At 39.5% G+C, this 21,795-nt stretch overlaps 1 protein-coding gene across 6 annotated transcripts in view; it reads right to left on the reverse strand.

Moving 5' to 3' along the window:
• Positions 1-294: 294 nt before the first annotated feature.
• LOC116445969 (golgin subfamily B member 1-like) overlaps positions 295-21,795 on the reverse strand; it is a 34,212-nt gene continuing 12,711 nt past the window's right edge. For 2 of the 6 annotated variants that reach the window (XM_032113162.1, XM_032113161.1), the window contains exons 15-29: positions 21,636-21,789; positions 20,700-20,823; positions 19,719-19,849; positions 18,426-18,535; positions 17,991-18,159; positions 17,533-17,637; positions 6,431-17,260; positions 6,033-6,184; positions 5,794-5,953; positions 4,353-4,505; positions 3,649-3,816; positions 2,658-2,755; positions 2,168-2,302; positions 1,445-1,559; positions 295-970 (exon numbers count right to left, since the gene is read on the reverse strand). In XM_032113162.1, the coding sequence (XP_031969053.1) occupies positions 812-970; positions 1,445-1,559; positions 2,168-2,302; positions 2,658-2,755; positions 3,649-3,816; positions 4,353-4,505; positions 5,794-5,953; positions 6,033-6,184; positions 6,431-17,260; positions 17,533-17,637; positions 17,991-18,159; positions 18,426-18,535; positions 19,719-19,849; positions 20,700-20,823; positions 21,636-21,789 (12,763 nt within the window). In that variant the 3' untranslated portion in view covers positions 295-811. The remainder of the gene's footprint in view (positions 971-1,444; positions 1,560-2,167; positions 2,303-2,657; positions 2,756-3,648; positions 3,817-4,352; positions 4,506-5,793; positions 5,954-6,032; positions 6,185-6,430; positions 17,261-17,532; positions 17,638-17,990; positions 18,160-18,425; positions 18,536-19,718; positions 19,850-20,699; positions 20,824-21,635; positions 21,790-21,795) is intronic. The other 4 variants (XM_032113164.1, XM_032113163.1, XM_032113166.1 and 1 more) reach the window with 4 other exon arrangements.

Genomic DNA, 21,795 nt, shown 5'->3' on the forward strand with positions numbered 1-21,795 from the left:
AGAAGGTTGTGTCTTGAGAAGCTTGAATTTTACGTGTTCTGCAGCTGAGGAATGTTTTGCCTCCAAGACAGGCAGTAACTAAACCCCACCAAGAAAAATGCAAGTAAATTTAAAAAAATACCAAACCCCCACAAGTTACAGAAAGAAAAAAATCACAAAAAAATGTAAGAAGTTGGAGATATTTCTGTCATCTCAATTGTGAATCTTTACTGAATCTTTAATCGTAAGCTTACCTCATTACCACACACAGACCTGTGCACCTTGATTTCTTTACAAACTGAATGGGAAAGAAGAAACTTCTTAATTCTTTTATTTTCAGAAAAAAAAAAAAAAACACCAAACCAACCAAAGAAAATCAAAAATCCAGTAGTTCTTCCTTTATTGCACTCTATAAAACTTCTTGTTATAATCAAGAAGCCAATATACAATAATAGCTTGATATTCCTTTAGAATTTATAGTTTAACTCTTAAAATAAAATTTGTATAGAAAAGATATCATTTACAACCCATTCAGTAGTAATCAACCATTATGTACCCACAAACAATATTAAATAACTTGTATGCAGCAGTTTCCTTCTAGGGCAGAGGGGAATATTTTCTCCTTAGCAAATATAATATCCCACTGCTAAAGGGTGATTCAAGTCAACTTTGGAGCAAGTGTGATATGCACAGATTTCACTGGAGAAGCTCAGGATTCCGTGTTTTGTACGACCGTGTCCAGTGCATAGCGGAACAGCAGCATGTGGGGAGTCTCCAGGCTGGGATTGGCACTGCCCACAGGCAAAGGAGCCCCCCAGGGAATACAGTGGATTCAGAGCACACCAGTGAGGCACAGGAGAACAACGAGGTGTAGTGTGACCAGGTAGGTGAGGAATAAATAGCGGGATTTGGCTCGGGCCGTCAGCAGCTTGGAGCAGTAAAGGCTTCGCCCTCGGAGCCAGCGGCGCAGGGAAAGGGCTCCTCCTTTCATCTGGGGAAGACAGAAATTATCAGATGAAGAATCAGGAATACAAATCAGAAACAGCTCCACTGCAGCCTGGATTTGTGAGGCTCTACAAGCCTTCTGCCTCTGACACAGCAACTGACCCCAAAACACAACCCTGTTTGGCGATCCCAAATGCCAAAGCATAAATGATTTAAAGGCCCCAAACGCAGCATTAGTAAGAGGGGAAAGGAATGAATGCAAGCTGTGTATTATGCAACTCCACGCACATAAATATGCATTACTGCATTTTGGGCACGCACAATTAAATGCAGACACAGTTTATTTAATGGCCACATGTGCAGCATAAATTTGACTACATGCATTTTTTAATCTGGACATATGCAGGGTGTTTTCTGACACAGTTTACACAGCTGCTGGTCTTGGACTCACAGCCCCAGAAAGGAATGAAGGGTGTTTCTCCACCACTTTTAAGGACCTTAAAGGCTTTCATTGCCTTACCTTTCTCACAACGATGTGTTCACTGGGACTGATGATTAAGGCTTCCCTCTCCTCCTCAGCTTCCATCTGGACAGCGTAGTCGCTGGGGATAGACCTGTAACTGCCTACTTCAAATCTAGAGAAAAATGCAAGGCACACAGACATGCAACTGCTGAATTACCTCCTCTTTTAAGTACTGCACTGACACAAAAACCATTATTTTGCATACTTAAATTACTGAGAGAAGGTCCCCACAAAAAGCAGACTCACTTTGTGTTGCCAGGTCTTTTTCAGTCCCTATTTACAATCTACTCTCAAGGTGTTTCATTTATTCAGAATTAACCCCCACCATCACCAGCTGACTGAACAGTGATTTTCAGGTGATGGTAATGAGGGACACTTTATTTAGGCAGGTGGATAATGATATTTTCAATCTAACCAGTGGCTCTGCTAAAGCTGTTATATGGGAGATTTGTTTTCTAAAAAAGAAATAGCACTGACTACTGAGTCTAACAAATGAAATTAAACATAGAAAAAAAAAATCCCAAAGCCTGTAACACTTTCTTGATCCAGAGTGTAACTTAGCTTTTTAACACATGGATTTTCATCGTTTCAGGCACTGTGGGCTCACGAACAGGTTTGTTTATTATCAGTATTACTATCTCAAAAAAATCTAAGACCCACAGGAAAACCTCTCACTAATCTCACTAAAAATAAAAGGCAAATAAATAATCTGTGTTTTACCTGTTACTTCTCTCCTCAGAGAGTCCAAGAGCCTCTTCTGCAGCTTCTCTCCTCCTCTTCTCCTCTGCCAGTGTTTCTGTGAGCTGGGAGAGAGCCTGCTGCACTGACTCATGTTGCTGCTCAGTCTCTGCAAGCCTGGGACAAAATCAAACCTGAAATCAGTATTTAATGGACTCAAAGAGCTACTTACTTGTTCTTTTTTTATTAGGAAATCTTCCCTTTTGTGACACACTTAATTATAATGAGATGCTTTAGCTTAAATATTGAGATAAAGTCACCAATTAGTATATTTATGTACAGAGACAAACCACAAGCATTACCAAATGATAACAATTCAAGAATATGGCTTATGATTAATTTAATCCACTGTAAATCCACTCCTTCCCCTTCTCCACACAAATGCCTCAGAGGGATAGAAAAGCATTACTTTCACACTCACAACACAGCTGTCAGGAAACCAATATTGCTAATACATGCTCTGAGTCCTGACCTTTTCCTGAGCTCATTTAGCTCCATATTGTCTATCTCCACAATAATCCCAGATCTCTCCCGTGGCGCTCCGGGGGGAACTTCTGCTCTGGTTTCATCCTAGAAAATATTAAGGGGGGAAAAAAACAAACCACCAAACAAGTGACTGTTTTTCTACTTGCCAAAAGTCTTTATTTCAATTACAGCACCACAAAACAGTGGAACAGATCATTCTTTGTGCCATTTAATGTTTTCATTTCCACCTCTCAGCAATGTCAGAGGGGAAAGAAAAATGCATCTACACATCCACACAGTAATACAGCACCGACCACAGTTCCAGAAGCAAGGCAGCTTTATTTTATTTCTAATTTATATCTAATTTACAGTTCTTGTTTCTATTTATTTCCATTTATGGAAGAGCAAGGGTTGTTTTCCATATGTACCCATATGCTATTTTAGGGTGTTCTATTAATGATTGTTAATGAATAACCAAGGCAGTGCAGGGAAGCTTTTTAAAAATAAAGGAATAATGATGAATCCTAAAGGACTGGGTTGGAAGGGGCTTTAGAGATCATGAAGTGCCAACTCCAAATAATAATCTTACAGATGTGTATGAGGGGTTGGCAGAGGGTACTGAAATGCTGAACTGGTGATGTAGATCTCACTTCTGAAAATACTACTCAAGCTTTGTAGAACAATCCAGGACTGATGTGAAATTATCACTAAACTTCCTGATCCACTGAGCAGTGATCACCCAGTTATCTCTGCCAGCTGTAGACCAACTCAAAAGAGATTTTTCAAAACAAAAATATATGTAGAACAGCTTCCTTAAATGAAAAGTCAAATTAAACCAATTTAACAACACTAAAGACAGTTATCTTCAGCACATCATGGGCCAGCAAAAGTACTGAATCAGTACAACAAAAAATACTTATTTCATTTTTAGCAAGAAAACCAGGAAAGTGGAAGCACAGAAAGAAGAAACCTAAAAATATTTCCATGTATCTGTTTACCTGGACAGAGCCCTGGAAAGATGTCACTTGCATTGCCTGGTATTCCCTCTCCAGCCTTAAGTAACGATTTTGCAGATCGGTGTAGTGAAGCTGGTTGTCCCTCAGAGTCTGGGAAAGAGCCTTCAGCTGGGCAGACAGGACAGCATTCTCTTCTGCTGACTGCACAACCTGAGAGAAATTCACAATGAAGTCATTAAAAATTAGGGATTAGCTCTCCCAGGAAATCCCTGCAGATTTGAGACCTGCTGTTTCAAAATTGCATCCACTTTTTGGCAAGGTCGCAGTTCAGCTGGGATTTAGATGTTTTATGAGCAGAGGAAATAATGAAAGCTGAGCAGTGATTTCCCCTGTCATCAGCACACCCAAACCAGAAGCTGAAATCTTGTTCCAGCTAAGACAGACCCCGTTTCTGTCTATAATGAAAAATATTTGACTGGGAGTAGAAGTTCAGAAGTTCATCAATGTCATGAGAACACAGAGTCAAAGAAATCTCTCAGTCAAATACCAAGCCAGGAAAGCCTGGCAGAAAGATAAAACTGACATTTGATTTGCAGTTTCCAGGCTGAGTTGTTTTAAAACACCTAAGTTTGAAGGTAAAATACCATTCAGTCATGCAAGACACCACCACTTCAGCAACATTCCAACGTGATGCCAGCCTGGGTTCACGTGAGCTTTTCAGGATCAGAGCTGCTGCTCCAAGTTACCTTGGAATTGATCTGCTGGAAGTGCAGGTCCTTCTGCTGCATCTCCTGGAGGCAGCGCTGCAGCTCAGTCTGCAGCTGGTTCTTCTCAGCCAGGACACGTTTGATGTCCTCTGCTCCATCTGCACTTCCAGCAAGGGTGGCAGTTTCCAAAGCCTTAAAAATATCGGGATATTCAGGATAAATGATACAGAAGTCCTCGAAATAACCCACAACCCCAACACTAAAGACACCCTACAGAATTCCCTTTTCACAAGATTCTTTTCTCCTCACAACTTAATACCACATTTGAAAGACACTTCAAATAAAAGTTTGGGGTTTTTTAATATATCATGTTAATATTTGCATTAAAAAAATAACAAAAAATTACCACAAAAAGGCAACCCAACCTAATTTTTAATTTGCAAATAATGTGAAGAATATAAGAATAATGGGAAAAAAAGGGGAAAAGTAGCAAAGGATTAATATAAGACACCTTTCACAAGTTATTTTCAAGCTAATAATGTATTGTATTCATGACTTGAAAAACTGTTTTGTAAATATCAATTTAAAGCTGAAAGAATCCATTTTGAAAAAAAAAAAAACACCTGAATTTATTACCAATTTACAGCTTTGGCCTTCTTTATCTTTTGCAGCTCAACATTTTGGTATTAATCTCCAATAAAGGAGGGGTATGTGCCATCTCTAATGCTTTATGGAATCTATTTACCCATATAGTCATGAAATAAAAGGTTTTTACCACATAAAACACTCCATTACCCACAGACATTACTCGTCAATAGCTCTTATTCATTATTGTAATCACAGAAAATGAACAGCATACAAACTTCAGCAGCTAAAATGCTGGTTTTAATGGAATTAAAATGAATACTGCTTCCTTCCTTTGGCACAGAAGAGGTAAATAAGAATATTATTCTAAAATAGCACTCTCCTTGAATCTTTCATGACAGTCTACAAAACAGCATTTGCCAGCCTGGGTGTCAGCTGCTGCCTTTCTAAATCCAGGATTTTGTTCCTGGCAGAAGCCAGCTCCAGCTGCTTCAAGGGAAGGACAAGAACACTTCCATTCCCCTCTCTCCCCCAGTGAGGTCCTAGTCTAATTAGACATTGATTTAAGCTCTGAAAAATGAACTTTATTAGGTGTTTAAAACTTCTCTGCATCAACTATACAAACTGCGAAGCCTGCTGTCCATGTAAACCACCAAGCTCTTTTTTGATCCTCTTAAAAACCATGTCCCTGAAAATGGGTTACAGCCATAGTAAGTAATTTGATTTTTTTTTTTTCAACTTCTCCCTTTTGTATTCTGGATTTAACTAACTTAAGACAGTAACTTACAGGATCACCATAGAGTGCTGCATAGTTCTTTTAAGAAGCAGGCTGCTAATTTCACACAATAAACTGCTACCTTCCACTTTACATTCCTGCTACATTCCATTTCTTTACCTTGACTGCATAACTGCTGCCAGCAGGGAGGGCCTTCTTCCCAATCACGTCTTGCTGCAGCCTCTGGAGCTCTGCAATCTGCCGGTCTTTCTCAGCCACTGTGATCTGACACTGATTTCTCAGTGCCTGGGACTCGGAGAGGAGGAGGTTTTTTTCCATTCTGAACATAAAACATCAGACATTAAGCAATTATATATTCTCTACAAATCAATGAAGAGGATAAAGCTGTACTGTTATACCTTAGTCCAGCCAGCTCGTTCTGGTACAATGTGATCTCTCTCTCGGTTTCTGCCTGGAAGGCTTTTGTCTGATGCAAAGCCTTCTCCAAATCATCAACCTTGGCCTTCAGTTTGGATATTTCAACAGCTGCAAGGCTGGCTCCTTCTTTAGCCTAGTTTTAATAAACACCATTAGTGAACTGGAATGAAAAGTAGATGGGTGAAGTTTGATTAGTGCTAAAATTCTAATTACAGAATAAGGTTTTTCCCCATTTACCTTAACTCCCCAAACTGTAAACACACCTTTTCTCTGGGCACACAGTGCTATCTTAGCACTCTCACAAAGTTAAACTCCAGAACCCATCATTCTCTGCACGAAGGGTAAAATTAAGAGAGCCACGTGGCTAATTACAACTTACCCAAGTTTCCCCATTGTTCTGAGGCACATCCAAACTACTTTTACAAGAATTTCTCTCATTGATGCTGCTGCAATCAATAGGAAATGAAGCTGTGCCCTGCTTGGCCTCAGAAGTTACCTTCTGATGGCTGAGCTCCTGCAGCAATTTGTCTCGGTCATCCTGGAGACTGGCCATAGCCTTGGCAAACACTTCAATCTGCTGGACATGACTGCCACACTGGGCTGAGAGCCTGCTCACCTCCAGCTCCCGACTGACTAAAGTCCTACAGACACTTCCAACGTCATCAGCCACCTGAGCAAGAGTAACCTCATCTGCAGCATCAAGGACAGCCCCGTGCAGAAGAGAGTTTTCTTTGAGGATACTCATGAGATGGGATTTAAACCCCTCCAATTCAGCTGCAAGTTCATCTCCTTTTTTTCTTTCACTCCTGAGCTCAGAGGTGTATTTGCTCTCAAGAACTTTAAGGTCCTCTATGATCCGATCTCTGTCGTTCTGCAGAGCAGTCATCGCTTTCCCAAAGGCCTCATTTTGGGATCTCAACTCACTGTTTTGAGACTGAACTTCGAGCAGCATCTTCTCTGCAGAAGCATCAGGTTTATTTCCATCCTCAAGTGTCAAAAGAGTCCCACTGCATTCCTCATCTGCATTTCTGCCTCTGGATTTCTGGAGTTCCTGAACCTTTTTCTGAAGCTTTCCTCCATGCTGCTCATTTGATTCTTTTTTCTGAATACTCTCACTACTTAGCAGCTTCTCTCCAGATTCAGAAACAAGTTTCTCTTTGTTTAGTGATGCAATTAGAGATTCTAAATCACTTACTTTAGATGCCAATTTTTTATTCTCATGTTCCAAAGCCACGGCAGCCCCCTTCTGCAGTTCACTGGAGAGCTGCATCTCTTTTATTTGTTTTTGAAGATCGTACTTTTCATGCTCAAGGCTTTTAATACAATCCAATTTCTGTTTAAGTAAGTCCTTCAGCTGATGGTCTTTCAGAGACAAAACCTGGTTAAGATCCTCCCTGTATTTTATGAGCTGTGCACTCAGCATTGCATTTTCAGAATGCAGATCATCTATCCTGTTGAGAAGGACCCTTAATTCCTGTTTCAAAGCATTAGTCTCACTCGCACTGCCAATGAGAAGACTGTCCCTCTGTTTTAAGACATCCTGGTGAAGATGTTCCAGCTCCTTGTATCTGGTAAAAAGATCATCCCGGTCGTTCTGGAGAGATGACATGGATTTTTTAAAGGCATCTATTTCACTGGCAATCGCAGCCTTATCCTGTCCTGCTTTTTCTGCTTTCACCTGGAGATTTCTCAGCTCGTTTTCCAGCCTCTGACGGGACTCCTCAGCTGCTTGTCTCTCCATCTGCAAAGACCTCACCTGAAGTTCATACTCTTTCATCTGATTCCTATGTTGAGTCTGTACCTGAATCAGATAGTCCGAAATTTCATCCCCTTTTGAAGAAATAAGTAAGGAAATTTCTTTGTCTTTATTATTTAGCATGATCTTCATTTGCTCAGAAATGGTCATCTGCTTTTGCAATTCAGCATTCATTTTTTCCTTCTCTGCTAGAAGCTCTTGCAATTCTTGCTCCTGTCTTGTAAAATTACTTTCCAGAGCTTTTATCTCTCTTCCTGCACTTTTACTATTCTCTATGAGATGATTAAGAGAATTATTTTCTTTCAGGAGTGCCTGCAAAGCTTCTTCTTTGGACTGAAGAACACTCTCCAGCTCTTGCTGTCTGTTAAAAAAGAAGGTATTTTCTTCCTTTATCCTGCAGAGCTCTTCATAGCGCTGCATATCAACAGACTTTTGCCTCAAATACAGTTCATCCTTTGTTTCCTCTACCACAGAATATTTGATATTTAGTTCTTGAATCTGAGTCATTTTATCTTTCAATTCATCTTGCAAGGCTGCTATTCTTTTGCTACTGTCTTCCAGCTGTTTCTCCTTGTTTTGGATGGCCTCTTTGAACTGCATTTCCCAGGTTTTCATCTCAGTGATGACCCTGTCCCTGTCATCCTGAAGGGAGGACATGCACTTTGTGAAAGCAGCCAATCGTGCCAGAGCTGCATTCAGATCTGCCTGCAGCTGCTTGTTCTGAGAGTCCTTTGTGCTGACTTCCTCTTGCAAACCCTGAACCTCACTCATCGCCCGATCTTTTTCTCTCTCAAGGGCACCATGTTTTTCATCCAGGTTCGAAAGTTCACTTTTGTGAAGCAATTTCAGCTGCTGGAGATGAAATTCCAATTCTCTCTCATATCCTCTCTTTTGAAGCTGCAGTTCCTCTCCTTTCTTCTGAAGTTCTTTCCTCCAGTTGAGATTCTCTTCTTTAAGCCTGTCCACTTCCCTCTTTGACTGGTCCAACAGGTTCAGCTGTGCAGAAAGCTTTCCCTTGAGATGAACTATTTCATCATTTGATTTTGCTAGCTTTTCTGATGCATTACTTAAGTCCTTTTCGAATTTTTCATTTTTTGACTGTGACAATTTCACAGATCTTTCCAAATCCAGGATCAGCTCCTGGAACCTTACAGAATCCTTTTGCAATTGGTTGATCTCCTGCTGTTTCTCCTTTAAGAGTTCTTGCAATTCTTTTGTTTTGTTTTTAGTCCCATTATTATCCCTCTGAGCACTTTTCACCTTCTCCTCAAACATCTTTACAAGATGGAGCTGCTGCTCTTCCTTTTCTCTAACCACGTTGCATTTTTCTGCCTTTAACTCTTCCAGCTGCTGTAACAGCAAGTTATTCTGCACCTGTGCTGATTTCATCCTATCAGTAAGATGATCAACTTTTTTAACATGATTAAGCAATTCCGTCTCAAGAAATTCTCTCTCATTCTTTACTTTGTAAGAACTTTCTTGTACATTTTCTAATTCTTCCTGTAACAGACATTTGTCATCCTCCAAAATCTTAACTTTTTCATTTAGACTAACAATTTCTTGTGTTAGACTTTTACATTCCATGTCCAGCTTTGTTAGACAATGAGTTTTGTGGAGCAAAGATTTCTCAGTTTCTTGTGCTTTTTCTGAAATAAACTTTCTTTCTTGTTCTAGGACAAGCACAGCTTGTTCTTTTTCAGCGAGTTTATCCTTTAACACAATAATGTCCTTTGACAGTGATTCATTCTCACATAATGCATCACTGATTTTAGACTGTGTATCATTTTGGTAGACTTCCATTTGAACTTGCAGCTCTCCCAAGGCTGCTTTAGTTACAGTGATGTTATTATGAAGGACATCATTCTCATTCTGAATTTTCTCTAAAGCCTGCTTTAGGTTTTCAGAAGTTTGTTTCAGCTGCTCGTTCTCCTCCATCAGCTGATGGTTCTGTTCAGTGAGCTCATGCAGATGATCCTGGTGTTCCTGCATCCTGGCCTCCTGCTCACGGATCTGCCTTTCTGCTTTGCTCTGTAACTCCTCAACCTCCATTTTCTTGGATTCACTGAGCTGCTTCAGCTGGTTCTTAACAACCTCATTTTCATCAAGGAGATTTTGTAAATGTTTCTCCAGAGCCTCCTTCTCAGACTGTCCTTCCCTGAGTCTTTGAACAGCCTCTTGCTTCTCCTTCCTACTGAGATCAATGACTTGCCTCATATCTGCCACTTTACTACTGATATTCTCGTACGCCTGAAGAAGCGATTCATACTCCTGCTTTAATTCGCTATGTTTAGCCTTCCAGCCTGTCAATTCAACTGTCTGAGAATCTTTTAAGGTATTTAATTGGAAAGAAAAGGCCTCTTTTTCCTGAACTATGGACTCCATGGTGGATTTCAGACTTTCACACGCCGCAGTGAGGTTTTCATTTTCGGTCAGCAGCCTCGCATTTTCCGAAGCAAGGCTCTCCTCTCCGGACAAGGGAGCCACAGCACTTGAACTCTGCTTTTCTTGGCCAAGCTCTAGCAAGTGCTCCAGCATTCCTGTCTTGTTCACCAGTTCTTCTCTTTCCAACACCAGCTGATCAATCTGTTCCTTTAGACACTTATTTTCTCTCAGGGCTTCTTTACGCGATATTAAAGCCGCCTGTAATTTCCTTTGGAGGCGCTCTCTGGATTTCTCTTCTGTTACAGCTCTTTGCTCTTGGGCTTTGGAATCATTTCCATTTGCAGGTTTTGCCAGTGGCTCTTCCATTGTTTGCATTTGTTTCTGGATTTCACATTCTGTTGCTTCTCTCAGTTTAGTTTTCCCAGAGCAATCAGTCTCTGACAGCTGAAAAGCTGTGACTTTTCCTTCAGAATTCCCTCGATGGCAATTACTTTCTGAACCAACCTCTCCTAACTCCTTTTCAGTCCCATTTTCTTCCTTAAGCTCTTTGCTGGACACCACAGGTTTACTCATCTCAGCCTTCTCATGCAGCACACACAGCTCTGCCACAAGATTTTTGTTTTCTTCACTGAAGTGTTCTACCTCCTTTTTCACGTTAACTAGTTCCAAATTGGACTTTTCCAAAGAGCTGAGAAGTTCCTCTTTTTCACTCTTCAGGTCTTCAAATGCTGTTTTGTAACGGTGAGCTTCTTCCTGGGCCTCCTTTACGGCTTTGTTTAGTAACTCCTTTTCCAGACCAAGTTTATCTTTTAAATCCGTAAGTGAACATCTCAGTGCTTCTATTTCCTCATTCTTTTCTGCAACCTCCTGCTTAGCTTCAATTCTTGACCTCTGCAGTTCCTCCTGGCTCATCCTGTAATCCTCTTCACTTTTTTTAATAAGTGCTTTTTTCTCATTATTCACATGTTCAAGCATTGCCTTGAGCTCTACGGTTTCAGTCTCGTGTGCTTTCAGCTTTTTCTGTAGGTGCTTTATGTCCTCCAACAAGCTGCCCTGAAATTGCTCCTGCTGGCTCAAAGACTTTAAACTGATTGTTTCTTCTTTATCATCACCAAATTCAATCAGTATTTTTCTCAACTCTTTCCTTAACATCTCTGTTTCCTCCTGAAGTTTTGCATAATCACTTCTTAGTTCTTTTAGCTCAGTGTCTTCACTTGGCACTGAAGTGAACATGTTTTCTGACTCTTTCAAGGATGCAACCTCAGCCTTGTTTCTTGGTTTGTCTGATTCCAAATTCCTTAGGGCAGCTTGTTCTCCCAGCGGTGCCTTGGTTGGAGCCAGCTCCTTCCCTTCTAACTGGTTAAAGCCCAGCTCTTTACGTTTTGTTTGGAGAACTTCCCAGAGTGCTTTATGTTCTTGCCTGAGCTGTTCAAGGTCGGTTTTTTGTTCATCAAAATCTGCCGCCAGTTTCATGTGCTCTTCCCTTTCCTGCTGGAATTTTTTGGTATCTTCTTTCATGACCAAAAGCTCCCTCTGTAAAGCTTCTTTTTCTTTCTGTAACTGATTCATGGCATTAACATTGTTGGGATTCAGACACTCATTCCTGTCTCCAGCACCTGAACCAGGCTCTTCTAAACTGGAATTTTTCAACAATTCTTCCTTCTTTTTAAGTTCAGACTTCACCTCTTCAAGAGTCAAGAGCAACTGAGAATGCTCCTCTTGATACGCCCTTGCTTTTTCATCAAGCATAGATTGCAGATGAGCAAGCATACAGTCCTTTTCCCCTAAAGATTTTAGGTTCTGCTCACAAATATTTTGTTTTTCAGCTATGACATCATTTAGCTCTGCGATACAGTGCTGAAGTTCCTCTAAATAGGATGCTCTTGAAGATAAAGTTTTGGTCAAATCACTTATCTTGGCATCTTTTTCTACAAGTTGTTGCTTCAAAGTTCCAAGATGAGACTCAAAATCATTATTTTGTCCTTCAATTAGTTTCAGCTTGTCTCTTAACTCATTAACTTGCTTCAACAGCTCCTCTGCTTTTTTTTGCTCTTTTTCTATTTCTTCCTGTCCACTCTTTTCTAATTTCCCAACTTTTTGCATTAGATCTCTTCTTACTATCAATGCTGCTTGGAGTTTCTTCTTCAGATTCTCCTTTTCCTTGCCCATTTTCTCAAGATTACACTTCATCTCCTCTTTCTCGTTCATTAAACCTTTAAATTCAGCTTCTCTGCTGCTTAACATAATCTGGTTATGTTGCAGTTCTTTCTTACAATCCCCAAGTTCCCGCAATACTCGGTTTAGCTCTGCCACTGAACTATTATGAACAGCTTCAAGGTCTTGCAGTTTGGCATTTAATGTATTTCTCTCTTCCGAAAAATTCAGCATTTCATTAGACAATGATTCCATGACCTGGGTAACAGAACAGTCTTTTTCTTTCAGTTGCTGGCTTAGACCAGAAATTAAATCCTTCTGCTGATTGACCTGGGAAGTTAAGTTTTTGATGAGCTGATCTTTTTCCCCCATTTCTTCAAGGAGACTTGCTACTTTTTTACCTTCAGCCTGCAGCTTTTCTTGACTAGTTCTTACCATTTCTTCTGAGTTATTCATCCTGTCTTGAAGAAATTCCACCTGCTTATTTATTTCTGCCAAAGACTCCTCCCTTTCTTTCAGGAGAGACTGTTGTTTGCCTAATATTTCCTTGAGTGAGACCACTTCTTTTGACAGACATTCAATTTCAGATGTGTATTTGCCCTTCATTTTTTCCATGTCACTCTGCAGCACCTCTGTCTGCTTCTCAAGCGACTCCATACTTCTTAATTCACCTTTCATGGTGTCTATTTCTTTCTGTTTTTCTAAAAGCACCAGCTGCAAATGTTCTCCTTCTGTTTCTTTGCTCAGAATAGCAGTTACCAGAGTGGAGAATTTTTCCAACTGAGTTTTAATATCGGTTGGCTGCAGTTCAGAATCTGAAGTCTGTGCCTTCTTTCCTTTACATAAAAGCCTGCTACTAAGTAATGGGGATAAGCTCTGAGTTAATTTCTCTTTTGTAAGATCCAGCTCTTGCTGCAAAGAGTGGATTTTGCTATCTTTTGATTTCATTTCACTTTCTAAACTGCTCAATTGCTCAGTAAGATCATTATTTTGTGAATTTGCCCTATCAAGTTCTGTCACCCATTTGTTTTCTGACTCAAGAAGGCTTTGTTCTAGAGTTTGACATTTAAATTCTAATTTAGAAAGTTCTTCACCCTTCACACTAACCTGCATCTGTAACTTCTCTTTTTCAGTCTTCATCTGCAGTTTGACAGCATCTATCTGCATCCTTGAGTAATTCTCACTGGTTTCTAGTTTTTCATGGATTTCCCGGAGCTCTTCCAATTTCTTTTGCAAATCAGCCTGAGATGCAGTAAGTTGCGTGTTTTCAGCCATCAGTTTACCAACATCATCTTGCAACAGGTTTTTTTCTTTCTCTAAAGACTCCACCTGACACTGCAGACTGTTTATTAAAAGCACGTTGTCATGGCAGTCCTGAGATGATTTGGAATTTATGTTGTTTAACTCCAACTGCAAACATTCCAATTTCTCTGCCTGTTCAGTGCACGTCACATGCAGAGACTCCACAGCCAAGTCTTTCTGCTGTAGTTCTTGTTCCTGGGTATTTATTTGGTCTAGTGCTTTTTGGTGCTCATTTTTAAGAGAGTCAAGTTCAACAGTCAAAGAAGCAATTTTTTTCTGATGATTATCAAGCTTCTCATTCCTTTCCTGAAATTCCTCAGTAAGGGTTTTCATGGCTGTTCGGCTTTCCTCTAATTTAGATCTGAGAATGTCAATCTCACTAGAAAGAGCACTAACACTGCTCTCTGCCAACTGTACACTGGCATCTTTCTCCTTTAACGAATTAAGCAGTCCTGCAATAACTTCTTCTTTTTGCCCAAGAGCCACGTTCAACTGAGTTCTCAGCTCATACTGTGCTTCAATTTTCTCCTGGAGAGATAGAAAGGCATTTTCTTTCTCATGGACTAGCTCTTTAGAGTTTTGTAGTTCTTGTGTTAGTTCATGGACCTGACTTTGGAGCTGAGAAATTAAATGTGTCTTCTCTTCATCTTTCCTTGCTTTCTCCTTCAGAGTTTCAAGCAGATTTTCATTTTCTGTAAGAGATGATTCCTTTTCTGATAAGGACTGGTCCATCTCAATTATTACATTCTTCTGATGCTCTATTTCTTTTTGGAAGTTCTCCTTCATTTCCTCCAGCTCCACCATCTGTTTCTTTAAGACACCACACTCAGTCTCTTTCTCTTGAAGTTGCATCTTTAAACTCTCACTGAATACTGAAATAGTGTTGATGGCTGATTCTTTTTCTGAAACAAGTACTTTTAACTGTTCTGCTTCAGAGGCTAAAAGCTGTAACTGTTTCTCCTGTACAACACAGGAATCCTGTACCTCAGAAAGCTGTGCTTTTATACTGATGTATTCATCTACCTTTTGTTTTAAAGATGCATCTTTCTGTACAATTGAATCATTCAACTGGGACGACTGTTCTGTCAAGTTTTTAAGCTGACTTTGAAGGTCAGAAATAACCTCCATATTCTCAGACAGTTGAACCCTAAGTACATCAGACTCTTCAGATTTATCTTTTAATAACTTTAATTCTTGGGCTTGCCTCTTAAATTCATTTTCTTTTTCCTTCATTGTGTGTCTATACTCATCAGTTTCAATACTCAGGGCTTGTATTTGGTTTCGCAGATCTGAAATGATTTCCACGTACTGCCCTTCTCCTGCCACTTTATCTTTCATTTCCTGAATCAAAGCCTCCTTTTCAGAAAGGAGAGTTTCTTTTTCCTCAAAGCCAATTTTTAAGTTTTCTTTCTCCATCAACAGGCTGTCAATTTGGTCCTTCAAATCTAAAATATTATGACTTTGTTGAGACAGGTGTGAAGTTAAAGCAGCTACTTCCTCTGACTTTTTCGTTACTGTAACATTAACTGTCTCCATGTCTGCTTTCAATTTTTCATTTTCTAGAGCTGCTGCTTGTGCCTGGTGCCTTGCTGAAGTAATTTCAGATTGGAGACATTCACATTCATGTGACTTCTCACTCAATAAGCTTGAAAAGTCCTCCTTTTCATGCCTAAGCACCTCCACTTCTTTGTTTAACAGCTGTAGCTGATTCTTTAACGCTGTATTTTCTTCCATTTTTTCAAAAATTTGCCTCTGAAACTTCTCAAGTTCTAAACCCTGACTTTTCACAGCCAGGTCTCTTTCCTCTACCAACTGAGATAATTTAGTTTTTTCATCTTTAAGATTTTTTATTTCATCCTGCAACTCTACAACACAAAGCTTACTCTCTTCCATTTCCTTATATAATGAATCATTTTGAAGATTTTTCTCTTCTAGAGACCTGCTTGCAGTTTCAAAATCCAAAGTTATGCTTTGAATTTGTTCCTGCAGGAGTAAATTCTTTTCCTTACTATGGCTGAGTTCTTGGATTAGACCACTGCATTCAGATAATTTATTATTTAACAATTCTTCCTTCTTTATTTCTTCATCTCTAATCTCCTGCAGCTGAATGAGCAGTGATTGCACTTGTTCATGCAACTGTTGGGTCTGTTCCTTGCTTTCAGACAACTGCTCAGCCAGCATATTACATTCCTTTGTTTTCTCCCCCAGCTGTTCTGCAACTGAACTTTCCTTTTGCTTGGCAACTGCTGAGAGTTGTTCAATCTCTTTTGCCAGCGTGTTTTTATCACAATTTAGTACTGAAAGAGTTTTTTCGTACTCAGCAGTACTAACAGATAACTTATTCTCTAATTCTGCCACAGCCTGGGTTTTCTTTAACAACTCACACTCTTTTACATCCAGGAGTTTGGACAAATTCTCATTTTCTCTGATTAGCTGCTCCTTCTCTTTTTCCACTGTACCTATACTGTTTTTCAGATGTTCATTTGCTTTTACTTGCTCTGCCAATTTTTCTTGTTTCCCTTCAAGATCTGCCTGCAATTGGTTATTAGCTGAAGCTTTCTCCTGTGTCTCTATCTCCAGTTTTTTAATTTGTTTATGCATTTCATTTAATTGGTCATTAAGATCTTTGCAACATGTCTCTTTGGCTTTCAGATCCCCAGTTAATTTAAGTTTAGTCTCTTCATTTTGCTTCTCCAAAGCCCCAAGTTTCTGCTCTAATGAATTAATGAGCTCTTGTTTCTCTTGCAATTCCTTTTTAGCTGTTTCCCCATGGTCAGTATGTTCTGTAAGCCTCCTGGATAACTCAGCCAACTCTTCATCTTTTTTAGTATTTTCCAAAACCAGCTTGTTGTATGAATCTTTAATTGACTTTAACTCATTTTCCAGTGTCTGTGCTTTGCTCTCTTTCTCTTTAAGCAAATTGTTCCATTTTTCCTTCAGAGCACTGTTTTCCTCAAGCTGAGATTTCAAATATTCCGTTTCTTTTCTTTGTTTATCCTCTGTTTCTTGCAGCTTTTCCGATGATTTAGCAATTTGCTCTTTCAGCAGAGTAATTTGTGACTCACACTCCGCAAGCTTGTTATGGTACGCAACGTTGTTGGCCTTGATTTCGGAGCGGAGATCCTTAATTGTCATGCTGTTCTCAGCACTCTGCCTTATTAATTCCTCGTTTTCTTTGGTTTTAGCTTCATTCTCAGCTCTAACTCTCTCCAGCTCCAGTCGCATGGTGTTACTCTGCTCAGAAAGGGCAGAGATCTTCATGCTGGCATCTCTCACATCAGCTGTCTGTACTTCCTTCAGCAAGTGCATTTCCCTTTCAGCCTTTGATAAAGCCTCTTCCAAACCTCGCATCTCCTCCTCTTTGCACTGCACTTGATGCTTCAGGATCATAACCTGCTCAGAATATTCTGTCATGCTCAGAGACAGGACAGACATCTCCCTGTCTTTCTCTGCCAGTGCTTCTTTCAGATTATCGATTTCTCTTTCACGTTTCTGCAGATCTTGAATGAGTTGAGACCTCTCCTCCAAATGGCTTGAATTCAATTTGTCAAGCTCTTCATTTGTCTGGTCCAGGTCCAGCTGCATGGACTCCACCACACTGTCTTGTTTCAAAGTCTAAACAGCAAAAAAATAATGTTATGAGAACACTCCGAACACCTGTTAGAGGGAGAACAGAAGTTACACCCCACACACAGAACAAGCATTTAAGGTAATCAGCCTGCACCCAATGTAAAGTCACAAGATGTTCTTCTTTAGATTCTTTTAGCAAACAAAAAGCTCAGTGTATGAAATTTAAAGTAGCTCATGCTGTCGCTTTTGCTGACATTTAAATGGGCCACGAAAAATGAACATAAAATTCCTTCTCTTACATTATTTTTATAAATTACCTTTTCTTTCAGTGTAGCAACTCTTTCTGTGAGATCACTGATGGCTGTTTTCTGCTCAACATTCTCCACTTCATACACACTGCATTTCTTTAAGGCTTCATTCAGCTTATTAAAAGTAGAAGTTCATGTGATAGAAATACATAGAATTCTATTAAAATTGTGCTGTTACAAGTGATAATATAGACTTTACACAACAGTGAAGTTTATACTTTCAAATTAATAAACAATAACTTACCACTCCAATAAAATGTAAATACATTCATGCAAAGCTGTGCTGGGTCTAAGAACTCCTTACACCAAACTTAATGCAAAGCAATTAAATGAACAAAACTGTAAAGACCGAGCAAAAACTTTCAGACTGGGAAAACAGCAGTATTTCTGCTGGGACACAAATAGAAAGTTATGGTTAAAGCTCATCAGTTCTAACAAGTGAAATACTAACTGTAAGTTTAACTTACTTTCTGCTCAGCATGCACAAACTTTTCACCAAGCTCTTTGTTCAAAACATCCTTTTCTTGAAGCAGTTTCCTCAAAGTTTCAATTTGTTCCAGCTTTTCTGTCGTGCTCACCAGTTTTTGTTCTCTTTCTCCAAGTGAGTTTTCAAGGAAACTATTTCTGTCACTTAATCTAAGAAGAAAATATAGATTTAGACATTTTGAAAACAAAGCTTGCGTTACGTTTCCTAAACTTACTAGCCCCAAACTAAGAGAATCACTATTTTTACACTTTCCACTTAAACTTCCAAGTATAAAAATAACACAACTGCAAACAGAAACATGAGTCAATTAATTGTCTTTTCAAGTGTTTTAAGAGATTATACTCCTCATTAGAAGTTGTAGTTTAAAGCAAAGAAAGCCAGCGGTGTGTGGAGTTGTAAAGAACCTTCATTTTACCCTTTAAGCTGTTCATTCAAGCCAGAGATCAGAATTTGATGCTTTTCCACATCTCGCATTTGTTGGTTTCGCAGTTGGGTGAGTTGTGTTTGCAAACGTTCATTTTCATTCTGCAACAAAGCAATGATAAAGAGCATTATCACACTCAGAGAAGCACGAGAGAACTGGAAAAGAAAGGAAGCAAGCTTCGTTCACACAGCTTTTTGGGGGTTTTAAACACAGTACAGATCTCCTACTCTAGTCAGAACCACTGCACCAACTCAAAAATAAAACCACAAAAAAAAAAAAAGAAAAAAGAAAAAAAGTTGTACAACAGCAACCAAAAACCAAAAGCAAAACACATCCAGAATCAACAGCAAGTAGGACAAACATGGCAAACTTGTCACCATTCATGAAAAGAAGGTGGCATTTTGGAGGAGGCAGAACACACCTGCACCGCCCTCAATAGCTGCCCTTCTTCCTCTACACCAAACGTTACCTGTATTGAAAGGCTTTGTTACAAGAGTCTCAATAATTAATGTAAGCTTGTCTCTCATCTTAAAACCAGTCATTCTTTTTTTACACTTACGCCATTTAACAGATAAAGAACTAAGAGTAATGCACCAAGAGTTTGAGCACATGATCAGTTGTGTCACTTAGTGAAAATACAATTCACGAATTATCACAGTAATTTGTCTGTCAGGAAACACTAAAAATAATTTTTCCTTTGAAAAGAACTTGACTGCTCTTTGTGGGGCCTTCATGGAATGGTTTTAAAATATAAATATATGTCTAGCTAATAGAATAGTTCAGATTGCATGTGTGTATATATATATAAAAAATTATTAATCATTTTTCTATACAGAATTTCTTTTTTATAAATGAGCAGATATATATAGATATATATATGAGAAATATTAAATATACACATACCCAGAAAAAAAACCCGAGGGATGTAAGAAGAGGGAGACTTAAGCCAGTCGTAACCAAACCTAATTCTGGACCTTCTGGCAACGACGTCCACAAAGCATTATGAAAATCATGTTGTCTTTTACTATGTTTCTAACTCAAATAAAGCTTAATCCTAATCATGATTCTCCACGTGCTGAACAAAAGCAACAGGCTTCCACCTCAAAGCATAATATAGGATGTGCACACTCTCTGACAACAGAATTAGTGAGTGTAAATTGGGCTGCCGCCATTTTTTGTCAGCTGCAAATTGATGGTTTTGGCTTACTGTAGGCTATGATAGAAAGAACATAAACTGAGAATGATTCTGTTGTATCATCAGGTTTACACAGCTCCAAAGCTCACCTGGAGAGCCTCCATTCTACCTTGAAGCTGAAATCTGTCTTCCAAATCCTGACAACGCTCTTCCAGAAAAAGTATTTGTTCCTGCAGTTGGTTTCTTTCCAATTCCAACTCTTCAACCACACTCCGTAAACCTACTCAGGTCAAAGAAGAAAAATTCTCTCAAGACAAGTCTACCAAAATTCCTGAAGTCTAGAAATGGTTGCAGCTCCTTATTCAAAGCTCTCATGAGTGTTGGGCACAATCAGATCTCACCCATTTTCTAGTGGAAATATCCAAGCCACTACATCCCCAAAATTTAGATGGCAAAAGTAGTCTTTAATGCTGGAAAACCAAAATAAAGTTGCAGAGCTCAAGAACTCAGAGGATCTGGCAGAAATATTCTAATACTGAGCCACCACTATTGTGGCTCAACCAATAGTGTTGCTCATGTTACATTAACCACAAGTTTATCAGGTAGTTGCAGGATCGTATCTTAAGTAATTATTAATAAACTGATCTGGACTGACAATTTGTAAGAGCCTATTCCACCTTAACAATAAAACGTAGTTGCCATCTTTACCACTGATATAAAAACATCAGCATTAAAAACTGAGAACTGTATTTTTAAATTAAACAGCAATGGAATGGAATTCGGGTTTGCAACATAACCGTGATATAAACTGGAAACACATTCAAAGGAACAAGACTCATAACTTAAAAAAACCCCACATGATCTTGCCACATGGGATACTTGATGGGCATCAAAGCTCATCCAATTCCAGTGCTCAGCCATATTTATGCTGTACTTGTGAGCCAGAACTAGGCAGTTCATCCAGCACGCACATGCTCAGAAATGAAAAGGAAGAAAACACAAGCCAAAAAAATCCAACAAAGATTAGAATACACCACAAATGGGCTGTTAGCTGAATTTGAAAACAAAAATAGACACAAAATGCAGATGCCGTGTGCATGCTTTAATCAACTGTCTAGTCGCTATCACACCTGCATTAGGTGAAGGGTACTCTGGCCACCAACCTCCCATGTTTTCTCCTTCAGCTGAGTCAGTGCTATCCAAGGTGACATTCAGTTCTTGGAAGCATTGTTTGCCATCAAAGGGGAATTCTTCCTACACACAAAACATGAGAAGGAAGTTTAAATTAAAGAAGGAAGCAAGCAGGGGTAAGATAATTCTGCCACTAAAACCACACTGTCAATCAAAAATCCCAAAATTCAGCATGTGATTCAGGTGACCAAATGCAACTATGTGGGATTGCTGTAGACTAGAGTGGCCTGCCCAGCTCCCAGCTATTACTTCCAGAAAAGCCACATCTCCCACAGGTTTTTTAAGGTATCTGCCAGCCTTTAAAAACACCCTCAGCCATCTGAGAAGCCAATGGATAACTGTATTTGGATACCTTAATTAGTCCCCTGATTTCTACAGCTAAGAGTGCTCTGAAGTATCACTTTACTAATTATATTCTTCCGATGGTCTGCTAATGTGAAAATTACATCCTAATTCTTACAAAAGTTACCATTTTTTCATGCAAGGTTCAGCACTACCTACCTAGAAGTCCACCTGAATGAAGTGGCACTAATTATTCCATAAAGCTCCACCAGCAAATAGATTTGTGAAGATTTTATTGAAGCCAAAAACGGCCTTAACATCTGAAGCACGCACATGGCTTCAGGCATGGGAATTACTCCAGAGAGAAGCTTGTGATTTTTCAGTGGAAAGAAATAAGAGAGAGGTGCGATGCCATTGGAACTTCTCATCTTCTGGCTATGTACATGATCATTAAATTTATCAATGTTTTCAGTTCCAGTCTATGTTCTTAAGCTCCTAATGTTTTAAAGACTAAAGTACCACACAAATAACCGTACTTTCCATATTTTTATTAGCAGACAGGTAAAATTTAACTCACATCTCTTTGAACCCACCTGCAGCTTCCTGCTGGTCTGACTGCCTTTTCTTCTTGCCTGCTGCAGCCTGCCCATTCCTTGAACTGTGGCCAGTTCCTCCTCCAGCTCCTGCTGCCCTGAGACTATGGCTGGATCGGAGCAGCCAGGAAAGAACCAGTCATCCTCGATCAGTTTTGTG

The sequence above is a fragment of the Corvus moneduloides genome, chromosome 6 (assembly GCF_009650955.1).
Source record: "Corvus moneduloides isolate bCorMon1 chromosome 6, bCorMon1.pri, whole genome shotgun sequence".
Classification (NCBI taxonomy): Eukaryota; Metazoa; Chordata; class Aves; order Passeriformes; family Corvidae; genus Corvus; species Corvus moneduloides.